The following is a 15,127-nucleotide window of genomic DNA, read 5'->3' as shown; positions in this document are numbered from 1 at the left end:
TCTACAAGTGGCAGATGCAATGTGACGATGAGCTAAGAGGTTTCCAAAAGGAAGAACCCCAATCAAAACTCACCATAAGACGAATTTTTGCCGGAGGGGGTTTTGAATCCCATATATGCTGCAATCTTTTCCGACACCATCCAGAGGTGCGTGCCATGGACCAAACCCAAGGAGGAGGTAGCAAAACTTTGTATAGAGATGCAATCGTGGTGTTTGCTAGTAATACCCCGATGACGAACATGATTATCAGAATGAAGAACCTAGTCGTTGAGGCAATCACCACCTCAAGACGTCTTAAGGAATTGACTGAAAATCATGGAGCATCTATGATAGTAAATGCCATAATGGTCTATAGTTCTTTCCCAAAGCATACCATCTCACTGTTGCTGGAAAAGAGATGACCATACCAATAGGGTCAATCACATCGTTCACCTTTGAAATTCCTTTAGAGCAAAGAAAGTAATAACGATGGGTTCCTGCAAAGCCAAAGGGGGCGAGAACAGCTTTAGGGATGGAGGTTCTCAGCACGCAAGGAGTTTCTTGCAAGAGTATCCCTGCCATTCCATTTAAGGTGGGAGAGTATTTGTTTCTAACCAAAAAGTAAGCACGTAACAAACGGGCATCCGTTTACTTTGCATTCAATGTGGCCGAATAGGAAGTCCCATTGAGTAGGCTGCTAGTGGCCAAAAGAAGAGGAAGATACATGCAAAATCAAATGCCGTATCATGTTAATCCATGGTTGATCACGCTGCATAAATTGCGGCATCAGTTTCCCTTTGATCCAGAAATTGTATGTGTATATTGAGGATATTTAGTCCCAATGCATTTTAGCAGAGCAAAGGCTGATCATTGAAAGCAGCATGAGGGCTTTGCGGCGATAGCGGGACTTCTAGAAAATATATGTAATACTGGACATCAAGGAAGCAATGTCCTTTATCAAGAGCAAATGTATGCCATCAAATGGATCGAACAATGCGATATCGGACATGCAAACGCCAAGTGGCCAACTTCTATCTTTTTAAGCATATCAAGGATCTAACGAGTGACTGTCAATCTCAATGGATAGCCAAGGTAGCTGCGTGGGTAAAACTATGTCCCTAGGCCATAAAATATGATGCTAGGCTTTCTCATGGAGAGGGAGAAGATTTGATTTTTGAAAGTTTACATGCAGACCAGTAGCCAGTATAGAGCATGCATGAGGCACGACAGATCTCTCTCTATGTTCCTAGGCAAGAACAAGGAATCATTTGCATATGCTTGTGCAATCAATGGTTTGCTGCCATGTATCTCCAAACCTTGCAAAGCACCTATAGCTACCAAGTGATCTATATATTAAAACATAGGATGGGTAGCTAGGGCATAAAACAAAGCAGAGGACAACCTTGCCGTATGGAACAAAAGAGAGTCCACATTCAGTAGTATCTCTTGCCAATATGTGCTATCTTGATATAGACAATAAATAAGATGTTGCATTTTCTCCCCAAATCCCAGAGATTTCATATTTAGCGAGATGAAATCCCATTGTATAGTATCAAAGGCTTTGGCAGGATCCACCTGTAATAAGAGAACATCCTGTTAAGTGTATTTTGCATATTCGATACCACATATGCATTGGCAATATTGTCTATGATATGTCTATGGGGAATGAAACCATACTGAGCAGTTTGCAATCATGGAGATGGCCTTTGATGCAAGCCACTATCATCTTTGCAACTAGTTTATATACCACAAGGCATAAGAGTAATGGGTCACCAATCAGCAAATGACTCACATAACTGTTTTCTGGGGAAAAGCTCAACCAATCCTTTTTTCCAACTTGCTAGCATCTGTTGGGTTTCCCATGCATGGTCAACCATATATAGCAAGGGAGGGGAAATGGCATCCCCATACTGCAAGTAAAACTCTACTGTCAAACCATCCAACCGGACTCTTCCATTTTCCACATTCGCTAGTGGCATCTTTCAATTCTCTCTTTGAAAGGAACTTCCATCTGCAATGCCTGTTGTGGAGAGAGAACGGGAGTAACATTTGTAAGGAGGTCTGACGAGCAGACATTAAACTTAAATCAGCCTGTCCAAAATGTGTAGCAAAATAAGTAACACATGGCTCAGCAAGCTGTGCTCTGGAGTTGGTCAAAGTACCATCCAGTTTTTTCACCCGGCAAATATTAGTAGTTAGCCTCTTATAATGCAGCCTTTATCAGTAAAAGCTCTTAACCTGGCCCTGGTTTCCCCATTTTTCTAGTTCTCTACGATTGTTGCAACGAAGAAAGTGAGTATCCTGACATAGAATGCAGCCTCAGCTTGAGATAAATCTCAGAAATGACAGATTTCTGACTGTCAATTCTTGACAGGTGCTTTTAGCTTTGGCACCGTCCTCCATGAGATTATGCAAATAATTCTTTTCATAGTCTCGAATGACATGCTGCATGCGAGTCACAAAAGCTGTCCAGGCTCAATCAGCAACAATGTGACATTGGGGCGGGACGGGGGGGGGGGGAGAGAGAGAGAGAGAGAGAGAGGAATTTGAAGGCCAGGAACTTGGAAGCGGGTCCACACTTTTGCAGTGACACGTAGTAACACCCTAATAGATATTGTCATCGAAGAATACTTGATGAAAGAGGCAACATCAGAGTTGTTGTGTAATGGTGTGTACCCTCATAAAGAAACTGTCATTACAGCACTTTTGTACTAATTAGACGAAGAAATACTTTATTAGATATTTTGACATGCTTTGCTGAGTTAACTTATTTGTTGAGTAGGTTATGAGAAATAGCTAGATATTAATAATTCCTGATTGTATGGCCTCTATATGCTGGCTGACCTAGGCATAATCTGGAGCATGAAATTGACCTGCTTTTTTAGTTAGTCACTCCTGAATTCTCCTTTTGTTTTCTTCTCCTCCCTGTTTGGTCCTTCGTTTCTTCTTCACACATTTTTCCTTCGGTTTTCTTCTTTTTACCAATGTCTCTAGGAACACTTGGGGATGCAGAGTCAAAGCTCTATCCGTACAAGTTTGAAAATTTGATGACTATTGTGCACTACTTAATATTTTGTGTTTGTACCAATTTAGGGTGAAGTCTTGGGGATCACGAGGTTTGGGATTGCGAAGATGAAGGACAGTGTGCTCATGCTGGCATCATTCGAAAAAACAACAGATCATCTTTTTGATGCAGCCATTCATGGAAGACTGGACCAGATAGAAGGCGTGAGTGAGTGTATAATAATGGGCATACCCATGCCACTTGGCACTGGACTTCTGAAGATTAGACAGAAGTAAGCACTTTTTCTGAAGGCTTATGCTATCAATGTCCTGTTTTCATTATACATGCACAGAAATCCTGAATTTTGTGAAATATAATTTTAGTAAGGTCCCTGCTTTGGATATATTTGCAAATGAATCTTGGAGTATATCAGAACTTGTGGCACGTCAGTTGTACAAAGAAAGATAGTGTGCTCATGCTGGCACCACATAATAGAATTAATCACAATATTCATTAGCTTGCTGAGTAATAGAGAAGTGTGGACATGTTCTTGTATGTGGCATATATTCTCTGTGTGTTCTTGTCAAACTTATGTATCTAGAGGAATCTCACAACATACCCCAACTCATTCTTTGAGGACTCCATCAAACATATGGTTAAAGGGGCATTTTGTGAGTTTTTATGGTTTCTGTCTCGATGCATTAGTCCTTTGTTCAGGGTGAAGCATGACGGATTAGAAGAAGCCTTCATGCAAAGATGCTAGTTGTGATTACAGTTGTTCCCTTAAGATTTCAGAGACTGAGGACTATAATCTGTGTTCTTCTTCCAAATGTGTTGGACTATAATCTGTGTTCTTTTTCCAAATGTGTTGTTCCCTTAAGATTTCAGAGACTGGACTATAATCTGTGTTCTTTTTCCAAATGTGTTCGACATCAAAGGTGAGCTCTTGGGGATTGTCAGCAATATAATGTCATACCAAGTATGTCTCCTAGATGTAAGAGGCAGAAGTGCATGAAGTTTGTAATCTAGCCTGTGCTGTTCTTAATGTCTTGTAAGCATGGCAAAGATGACCATTCCATTTTTTCCCCAAATTTTGTTTGGCGATATCTTTTAGTAGGATGTTGTGCATGCAAGTTTTGTTCCTTTTTTGTTGTGCCGTAATATCACTATAGTGATAAATAGTACAATGACCGTCCTTCATGTCTTCTCCGGGTGAAGCTTGGAGTTACGGATTTAGCAAACAAGGCCTTGCTGTGTAGTTTGGGGTCTAAATCTGTGGGCATCCATCGAGCCTTTGGAGATCAAGGTGGTTCCTCTGCTCTAGTATTTTTGGATCGGTCTTTGCTAGAAGAAGTGACACAACAGTTTGCAGATCTATTCGATAGCAAGGGGGTCGAGATTGGTATTAGGGGCCATATACGAGTTACTATGAGGAGAAATTGGTTCAAAGCCAATGCTTTACCTACAAGGGAAAATCCAAACTTAGTTAGCTTCAGCTTAACACTCTCTCAAATTGGGGCAAGTTGTTGTGAGGAGAAATATATGTATGCATGTATCTTTCCTTGGAGCAAGAGGAGTAGTAATCTACTTATGCAAGATGCTACACATGTTATTATGAATCCCCTTTTGAATGTTTTCAATCTCTATTGTATGATATTGTTGAAGCTTGACCTTTCTTACTACATCGCTAGACCCTACCGCATGGAGATTGAAACTAGCATCACATTCTAGAGGATTTGTTGTGCATGTGGTATTCAGGTCATCAGTAGTAATAGGATCTATAACAGGGATAATTTATCATTGATTTTGGTTGACTTATCTACATGCTACCCAGCTAGTGGTATATTTTATGGATTCGCAAGCTATAGGAGACTATATGGAAAGGTTTCTCGAACTCCAAGATTGTGGTATTTTCTTCCTTTCTAGCAAATATGGCTAGATCACTAAATTGAAGATAAATACAAGTTGTCAGGACAGCATCGATGACGACTGGTGAATTTTACTTTTTAAAGTCATCAATGCTAGGAAAAAAAGAAAGTTTGAAATCTGCTTCGACTCCGACAGTTTGCAGAGAAGACTGCAATAGCCAAAAGCAACTCTAGGAGAGAGCACATAACAGGTGGTGAAGGAGCTCAGGGCAGCAGGGCCTTGTTTGTACAAGGTTTAAGAGGCATCTGAGACTCGATAATTTTTGACAAGCTTCCATCACCTTTAAGAAGGCTTGACAGTAAGGGGTCATCTTTTGAGTTTGAAGAAGGATGTCCAGAGAAAATTCGAAGTAGGATCTTTTTGCTCAGAACACCTAGCAAATGGTCTTTGAATTGTGGAAACATTAAAAAGCACGGGAAAAGTAAATTGAGCTTTCCAGATGTGTTGTTTGGGTAGTACCTTCTATAGAAGAAGTGTTCCTGTTCAAATCTTCATCGACGCATGTCTCAAGCATCCCTAAATCCCTATATGGTAAAACTCTGATATATCCACGGCATTTGTCATCCCAAGGTGGCCACAAGAATTGTTTGCTCATTATTTTCTGTAGTCAGATGAAATACGTTGATCTTAACTTTTTGGCAGGTTGGAATGATGCGCTTGGAAGCATTGCTTTTATTTTGTGTGCTTGAAGATTTCTTCTTACCTAGCTTGGAGTACCTACCTTGCCTTTCTGACTCATACAGATTAATGATTGACACGTAGGAAATTGGCTAGCTCATGATATTTTCTAGTGATCTTCTTGTGCCTCTCCCATAGTGTCTTTTTCCCCACTTATTTGTTCTCCCATGGTAGACTTTGTCTGAGAGGGCAAGTGGTAGGGGCAAACCAATATAGATACATATACTAGATAAAGATGAGTGGTCTTGCATATGGGAATGGTAACTGGTTGTATGCCTGCAACAGATCTCCGGTATTTCCAATGGTGCTCAATCGGGTTGAATGTGTCCCATCTTTATGTGCTCACGGAAGTTGTCTTGCAGTTTCATTTTCCTCATATTGTTTGAACTTTTATACTTGCTAGAAGACTGGGCCACTAATTTATGGCATGATCCACATAACATTGTGGAGTGGGCCATATGAACTATCTTGGAATATGTCTTGATATTCATGCTGCTTAATAAGCTGTGATATGATATTTGAATGACAGTTTTATACTTCAATATTCATGATGAAGCTCCAATTCTGTACATTGAAGCTTTTTCACATTTACAAACAAATATGCAGCTTTGCTATCATCAACATGAATTATAGACATGTCTACCTTGCAGACAAAAGATGAGACATGGGACCTGTAATTCAGATGCAAGGTCTGATTTTTTGCCTAAAACCAAGCATTACCCAAAGCTACATCATATTCATCTAGGCTTTCTTCCAATCTTCAATCCACAGTCCAAAGCCTTCCTCTTCAAACAAACGACCATATGTAGTGCCTATGTCTAGCTATACTTTTGACAAACACGGATTATTCCACATGCACACACATGCACCTCCATGATGCATAGTCAGAGACTTGTGCGACAAGCTAAGATTGAACATAGCCGTTTCTGTGACCTGCCACTTCTTCCCGCTATAAAGATGCAGGTGAGATGGAGGAATGACTAAAATACATCAAGGAATGTTGGTGGGCTTGCACTTATATCAGATATCTAGCACATGTCTGTATCTTAGGTCACCGTATTATATGGGTCCAAAGAATAAGATTCATGTGGATACAGGGTGTAATGTATGATTCTGTTGCTTCTCAATCAAAAGCATAAATGATATAATCATGTTGATTGCTCATTATTGGTTCTTTGTTGCTGACGCATCAAGGTTTGCATCATAGACTTGCCAATGTTGTTTTGTGCAGGTTGGATGCCTTGCCCAAGCTAGAGTATGGTGGTTCTCAATCTCTCATACTATAGCACATAAATGCAGCAACTTTGTCCATGTCTTAAGATTTGCAGAGGAGGGCTTGGATAATGGATTATACATGCAGTAGCCTGGACTTGTTGTCAGTATACTTCTCAGGTTAAAGGTAAAAGCTCTCACTTGTACATAATTTATACTCTTATGCTGTATTTTTCAAGATGACATAATATATAAAATGTTTTGCTACATCTCTTCCACATGGTATATGCTTAGCAAGAAATTTTTGCTGATTCAAACATATCATTTTGTTTGTGTATGCAAATGTTGTTGTTGTAAGCATTTCTTTTTGCAGTGGAAATGAGTTTATGGTATGAATTTTGACAAAATGGTAAACTTGTCTAGCTTCCAAAATGAGTAATAGGAATGCAAGTCATAGTAGATAGGACTGTTCTGTAATAAGCCCTGCAGTGAGTTTAAAAATGAATGCTCCCATGTTTTTTGTAGTCTAAAACCATGATAAGAGTTAAAATGCATGTTTTGATCGGTTTCATGATCTAAAAACACAATGTTCATAACATGAGAGCCACAGACTTACCTCTTGGACTTCTTCTATTTTCTTAAACCTGGGCAGTTCAGGCCTGTTCCTTCCCACGACTTCCCATTTTCATGTTCTTCCCACATCTTCCTGTCCAGTTTAACGTTTTCTCTCCAGCCTGGGCCTGCCTTCCATTGCCTGTTTCGGCAGCTAATCATGTCCATTATTTACTGCCTGCTTGTTTTGAGACAGCCTGCATGCCTGCGCAGCTTATTGTCAGTCTAAGCTGCCATTATTATCCGATTTTCCAAGTTATATATATATATATATATATATATATATATGCAAACCTTTGATTGTGCAGGCATATGCAAATGATTCCTGGAACACTGAAAGGGATCTTTCATGCCTCATGTGTGCCTTATTTTTATATGGTCTGGCTGAGGGTCTGCATGTAAATTTTCAGAAATCAAAACTTTTGCCTCTCCATGAGAAAGCCTGGCATCGCATATTATGACCGGGGATATTGTTTTACCCACGCAGGTTATAAGGTATCTGGTTATCCTTCGGGTGGTCGATCACTTGCCGTTAGCAAAAGGATTAGGTTCTCGATATGCTCAAGCAAAAGCTAGAATACTGGAAACTGGCAACCTGGCCTTTGCATATCTGTTACTTATTGTTCAATCCATTTTGGTTGCCTATATCCAGTTCTATTTGCCTTTGATGCTCTTTGCTAAGCAGGACATTTCCTATTTTATGTGTACTATCACGAAGCTCTTCCGGCACTCAAGCTTTCGCCAGAAAGCCCTTAGGCTACTTTCAATGGATCACCTTTGCATGCCAAAAATGCATGGGCGACTAAGTGTCCTAAATATTCACATGCATATTCTAGCCCACAAGGTGAAGTTGATGCCTCAATTCATTTAGGGTGATCAGCCATAGATTTTCATGATGAGATATTTGATTTTAACCTGTCTTCTCCAGCTTTTGGTCATTGGCACCCCGCTCATTGGGACTTTCTTTTAGGTCGCATCGATGGCAAAATAAAGAGACGCCCTTTGTCTCTAGTCTGATTGTTGATTGGAAGCACATACATTCCCGGCTTAAATGGAATGGTAGAGACACTGTCGCTGGTAACTTTTGGGTGCTGAAATTCTTCATTGGTCAAAGGCTTTCACACTCCTTTGGCTTTACAGGATTCTCGCCGCTCTTATTTTCTTTGTTCCAAAGGAATCTGCCATGTGGAGGATGTGCTTGATGATCTCATTTCCAACAGCTATCAGACAGTATGCTTTGGGACAACATTATATGCCAGTATGGCATTAACTATCATAGATGCTCCATGATTTTCATTCAATACCTCGTCTTGAGATTTGCGACCGCCTCAAAGATTGGGTTCTTCAGTCGGATGAACGTTTCTACTATGTGCTGCCGTTAGCTGATTTCACGGTTGCATCTTTGGATAAGATTTTGCTACCTCTCCCTTGGGTTTCTCTTAATGGCAATCGAATCTGGTCTATGACATGCTCCTCTCGGTGGTGGCGTAAAAGATTGCAGCATATTTGGGCTTCAAAACTTCCTCTTCGACAAAAGTTTTCCTTATGGTGTGTTATGCTTGGGTTTCTTCCATTTGGAATTAGGCATCTTGGCCCGTTGTCATATTATTCCTGCCACTTGTCGATGATGTCTGTCTCCACGGGAGTCTTTGGCATTGTTCAGAGTCTCATGATTTCTTGCTGTTGTTGTAGTAGCGGCTTCAAGCTCGTTTCCTCAGTGCTTGCTTTGGCAAGAAATTTTGGCTATTTGGTTCTCATCCAGTAAGACAGGGATATGCTCTTCTTTTTAATTGGGTTTGTTTTGGGCACTATGGACACTATGGAAGAAACACAATCATCGGGTCTTTGGTGAGCTCTCTCTATCTAAATATCAGTTCTTCCGAGCATTGCTATGACAATCGTTTTATGATTGTCTCCATGCACTATCCTGCTTTCTTGTCATATAATGATATCTTCTGATGTTTGTAGCTGGTGGCCCCATTATTTGGGACTGTTCTTTGTAATATAATGACAAATGGGCTTCACAAAAAAAGATGTTTGTGTGCATCCATGCTTGCATGCTTGCGCATGTATGTATGTATGTAGTCTCTGTTTTTATGGTCTTTTGTATCTTGCTTCCACTGCTTCCATTCCAATTCTGATTGCTTGATTCCTATTTCTTTTTTTGAAAAAGAAACGAAAGTGTATCGCTTCTCAACAAATTGTATGAGGAATGGGAGAGCGAATGCTAGTCCGAACCCTAAAATTACAACATGAGGAAAGATAAAAGTATGGATACATTATGGTATTTCACAGAATCAACAGAGTCAGTGTTTTCCACTTTTGGGCAATATCCAAAATAGCTAATGAGCAGGGGCAGAATGGCAAGTCATGCAGCACTGGCTCATGCCATACTCCATCAATTTAATGCCTTAATCCTACACGACTAGGTATTCTAGCAGCTCCCACTGGCCGGAGTGTTGAATAATCTCTGACCAAATCTCTTATAAAACCTCCCTGTCACTGACCTGCTTGCAATGTGCATACTGGATCCTCCAAGGTGAGATACTAGAGACGATCTTCCAAAGGGTACTATTTGCTAAGGATTATGGGAATATGGGCTAGGATTGGTATGTGGATGCGAAGTTACTGAAGTGGTAAGAGATCATAGCTGAAGATCTCTGAGCAGCAGGAGTGGACCAGTTCAGGTAAATGGTTCAGCCTTGTAGAATAAAGAATCTCGTGGTGAGGCTCCCCAAGTAAGAGTCACAAGGGAAATGATATCAAGTGGACGATCCCTCTGTGAATACACCTGGGATGAGTACATGCCCATTAAAAATGCTTAGACTCTTTCTGTGGGAAGAACAGCGTTGACACAGCATGGATCTGCCCATCTCTGAAGTCAAGTGCCTAATGCTGAGCCACTGTACTGTGTAAGCTAGAGAAAAATGATCATCTTTTTTCTGACCATCTGTCAGAGATGACGTCAGTGTGCCAAGGCAATCTAGCAGGCTGAAGCTAATAAGTAATCCTTGTGGTGGAGTAAAAAAAGATGCACAGTGTTATTGTTGAACACCTGCTCCACTCAGCTGGATTGAACGTCAGCTGAGAGAGAGAGGATCTGTGAAGAACTGGAATCTTAGTTGTTCTTCTTGAATCTTTGTTTGTTTGGGTTGGCCTCTTTTGTCCATGTTTTACTCTGCTTTGCGCTCTTACCACTTTGTATGGTCTACCTTTGGCATTATAAGTTGATTCCTTTTTATCCATACCCTTGCTGTGGTATAGCTTCGTATACATAATTTTGTTGTAGATGTAGCCCGACCCTACCAAATTTGGATTGCTTTGATTAGGAAGTGATGACAAAACTCAAGATGAAATGTCAAGAATTGGCCAAGACCATTTCATTTTTTCATTGTCATTCTCGAGTAATGTTACACAATTGGATTTGGAACCTTGCCATTCGGAGTTTCACATCACCGGAGTTTCTTCTACTTCAGGGATCTTATTTCATGCTAGAAATACCTGATCTATTTCAAGGTTTACTGACTCTTTACAATGACTTTGATATAGGGGATGGTATTGTGGGTTAGTTAACTAGGCCTTGGCCCTCTATGGTTAGGGTTAGAGTTTAGTATGTGACCCTGACCCTTTCTACTTTTATTTCTTGGCGGTTATTGTAGAATATGCTTGTATGTTGCTTCTCTTTTATGCCTTTCATTGGTATTGGAGCGCCTCTCTTCACTCCTACATATCTCCATGCCCGGTTAGTGCTTGTTTGTCTTGAGGGAAAGGGCTTGACCAACTCAATAACTGATACCGCCATGTTTCTAGTTACGTGCACTAGCAAGGTGCACATGGCAGCATGCCACAGAGAGATTTCCACACGTGGAAGCATGCACCATTGGACATGTGGCAGGACCATCCTTGGCACATGCACCCACTTGTCACCTCAAGGACCATGTGTACATCAAGCTTGCTATGTTTCAAAGGAATCCTCCATAACTCATCATTTGGGAAAGGAATTTCCCAGGGCTATAGTCCACCAAAATCAGTTCAAAATTCAAACATGGACACCCAGCCCCCACTTTCCTTGGAAAATTGGTCCCCACCTTTGAGCAAGGCCCAATCCTCATTTGGCCCTATAAAAGAAGGGGAGGGCTCAGCATTCCTTTGCTACTCCCCACCCCATTTTATGGCCCTGTTTCCCAGGGTCATAGCCCACCAAATCAGGTCCATGAAGGACACCCAGCCCCCACTTTCTTTGGGAAACTGACTCCCACCTCTGGGCGAACCCAACCCTCACTTGGCTGTGAAAGGAAGGGAGGGCTCGGCATCCCTTTGCAGCTCCCCACCCCATTTTATGGAGCTGTCCTCCTCCCTGGAGCCCCTTGCTGTGAGCCTTCTTCCTCCTTGATGGAGCTATTTTTGTCCACTCCTACTACTGCAGAGTATAGCCATTTCCTGCCCCCTTTGAGCAGCGATAACAGCCAGCAATAGCCAGGTATCTGCCAGCCTCCAGCTTGCAGCAGCCAGCTAGTTGCCAGCCCTTTTGCTCAACAGTCTGCTAGCCTGCGAAGGCCAGCCATGTATATACACTTCATGCTCAGATTAGCTCTCCAGGCCTCTATGATGTTCTAGGACTCGTGATAGTTGAACATGCGCTTTAAATTAGCGGTGACTTCGGCGATGTGATGGCATTGCTTTAGCTCAGTGGCAACATCTCCTCGTGCCTGTTCTACCTTGTTGCTTTCTTCCAGTACTTGGCGGCCATCTTTAGCTATGAGTATGTGTTGTGAAAAATAAAGTAGCTTGTCAGTCGAGCATAGACGAGTGCGTTAATTGATAGCTGTGTGTGAAGATTTTCACTTCCATTTTCTTAGACTCTTCCATTGCATCCCCTGGGCTTTTTTTAAAAATGAGGCACCCCTCAAGAAGTGTTTAAGTCCTTTGGTCTTTAATATTCAGCCTTCCCATGTACATCATAAGGCATGCTTTTGCCTTTATGCTGAAATCTATAGCTGGATTGGCAGGGAACCAATGCAGGCAATCTCTTATGCATTATACATGGCTTTCTCCCCCCGTTTTTACAAAATTTTCATCCTTACAAGGTGAAAGTACATGCTCCCAGCTATAGAGATAGTATGAGGCCCAAGGGCAAATAAAAATTAGATTGCTGTTTTTTGCTATGGAAAGAGAGCAGTCCAAAATGGACAGAAATCCACAGTTTCATGGAATTCCTGAAACAAACATACATTTCTGCCCTCTGTTCAGTGCTTGTCAATTCGTCTTTTGGGCTGTTTCAGGATGGGTAATTGGCTGAGGGGGGATAGGGATGAGAAATGAGGAGTTAAGAGGGAGTGAGGGGGATGTTCATGGCTCAGGGGGATCCCCAATAGTTCTAGAGGGGCCATCTGTGGTGTTGGGATTTCTGCCCGGCACACCTTTTCTTCGTCTCGTAAGTGCAACCTTTGTAGGCCCTTCTTGGACATGTGGGCTACCTTGTGGAAGCCTTCTTGGCTGTTGGTGGTGTGGCCTCCTATATAGAGGCAAGGTTCCTCACGTGGGAGACAATGAGCAAGGGCCCAGGGGATCACCATCTCATCACGGGGTGTATGGTAGCAGTATGGGTCAGGTGACATCTATGGTGACAGTACGGGGTTGAGAAGGGAGGTCCCCCGGTGTGGGGAGGAGCTGGGAGATTGTGTGTGTGTGGAGAGAGAGAGAGAGAGAGAGAGAGAGAGAGAGATTGTATTAAGAGAGAGGATATTGCCAGCTGAGGTCATACAAAAGAAATAACAGCGATGTTGTAGAACACCACATGCTTCTCAAGATCATGCTGTCATGGAATAGGTGCAGTTAAAGAGAGTGTGACAATCAAACTGTGTCCTAACCCAGAAACTACGCTTTGCTTTTAGGTTTCAGTTTGAGTCTGAATGAATGTCCCCCCTTTAAGCTGTTCTTCTATCAATGCGCAGTCCATACTAATAGCAAAATTGAAATACTTTTCCAGGTTTCAAATCATTCAAATGTTATATATGGTCTTTTAATCATAATCCTGGCCAGGACATGCTGGTTGTACAATACAATTATAGACATACTTCAATTGAGACCAATGTGGAATCACTGCAGTTCATTCACATGCTTGCTCCGGAGATTTCTGAGTTAGCAGGCGAGTGAAAAAAAAGCGTCAACCCAATAAGAAATTGGAGGATATAGGGCAAAGCCTTATTTCTTCTTTGTAAAACGATATTGGTCTGAGAATATTCTTTATTGTAAAATGATATTAGTCTGAGGAATGCAAAGACCATGTTTGATTATTTTTGACAGAGGAGAAAACCAAATATGACTATTTGGATCAATGTTATCTGCAAATCTCTCTCTCTCTCTCTCTCTCTCTCTCTCTCTCTTTGTGTGTGTGTGTGTACTATGCCAACCTTCACTAGAGCTATTGTCAGCTGAGTTTCCCCCCCCCCTCTGCCAACTGGTCCTGGTCCTCCGGTATATAAAATTGCTTGTTGATATCAAATGGGAGTCCACTATTTCCTACTATGCATCTCGTTCATGGAAAAATATTGAAAAGGTAGGGTTCCAGGAAGACACTTATTCAACCGCACATGCATTATTCTAATACTGATATAAGATCACCTTAATGGACTTGTACAACTTCAGTGGTAGTAAGTTGTGCAGAAATGATGGGCGATGAGTTTGGTATACTCCCCATAGTTGCTAGGCAAGAGAACTATTCTAATTTAAAGCTTGTAGGACTGGAGGCTATGGTTACGCATTTTTAAATCAAAGATAATCTGAAGAAAGGTTTTTCGTCACTGTTGTAACAATCAACCGATAGACTACGTGGAATAGCCCAGTCCAACCCCAATATGTCTTCACCGTCATTGAGCTAGGATGCACATCATTATTCCATACCACATCTAAGGGCAGTATCGTGATGTGTTAATAATTTGACCAACTTTGGTGAAGTTTAGCATTGATGATCTATACAGGGAACCGAGAGTGAGAAACGTGCCTAAGGAAGTTAAAGGGGATTCAGGTTTCCTCTTTCAGTTTGTGTTACTCCAAGGTTGATGATGTTTTTTAAAGGTAAATTCGAATAGCAATTTAGAGATTACTGGGTGCATCCAGTTGGTGTCAAAATAACATTCTCTCAAACACATGCATGCACCTAGAGACAATGTTGTACACATCCATACATACCAGCCCCCCCCCCCCCCCCCCCCCCTTTTCTCCTTTGCGTGCATGCACACTCCTATATGCTTCCACCCATGCATGTATTTAAATTTACACCTACTTGCATGTACACATGGCTACCGAACTTGCTTACTCAATGAAAGTTTTATATTCAAGATACTTCTCTATGCTTAGTGTTGTGAGTGTTGGAGATATCATAGTCAAAGAGTGTGGTGATGTGATGTGTTGGTGTGTAGTGCTAGGTGATCTAGTACTAGTCTATGTGAGTGAGTCTTGTGTGAGTGCCACGTGTCATCATGGGACTTATCCCATATGCACTAGGTGCTAGAGTGTGTGTGAGTAGCCTATATAGAGGCTTGTACTTCACTTGTCATTATACACTCGAATGAATGAGAGCCTTTGTCATGTCTTCATTTGAGCATCATTTGAGGATTTGTCAGCCGATGTATTGGAGTACTCACGCCGCGGAGAGGTCATCCTTTTAGGAGACTTCAAACGCGAGGACATCAGACAGACAGGCAGAGATTT

The 15,127-nt window shown here is 41.6% G+C and overlaps 1 protein-coding gene across 2 annotated transcripts in view; it reads left to right on the top strand.

The window, feature by feature from the left end:
* Nucleotides 1-13,719, top strand: part of NRPC1 (nuclear RNA polymerase C1) — a 209,708-nt gene extending 195,989 nt beyond the window's left edge. The window contains exons 26-28 of one of the 2 annotated variants that reach the window (XR_015542205.1): nt 3,073-3,275; nt 6,822-6,989; nt 13,404-13,719. Coding sequence is in view for 1 of the 2 variants with exons in the window: in XM_087385582.1 (XP_087241708.1) it covers nt 3,073-3,279 (207 nt within the window). In the remaining variant the exon portion in view is untranslated. Of the gene's footprint in view, nt 1-3,072; nt 3,280-6,821; nt 6,990-13,403 lie in introns of those variants that run through there. The other variant, XM_087385582.1, reaches the window with a different exon arrangement.
* Nucleotides 13,720-15,127: the final 1,408 nt, after the last annotated feature.

The sequence above is a fragment of the Dipteris shenzhenensis genome, chromosome 15 (genome assembly GCF_047967505.1).
Source record: "Dipteris shenzhenensis isolate YYH24624 ecotype China chromosome 15, Dip_SZ_1.0, whole genome shotgun sequence".
In the NCBI taxonomy this organism is placed as follows: domain Eukaryota; kingdom Viridiplantae; phylum Streptophyta; class Polypodiopsida; order Gleicheniales; family Dipteridaceae; genus Dipteris; species Dipteris shenzhenensis.
This window is presented reverse-complemented; position numbering and strand designations above follow the sequence as displayed.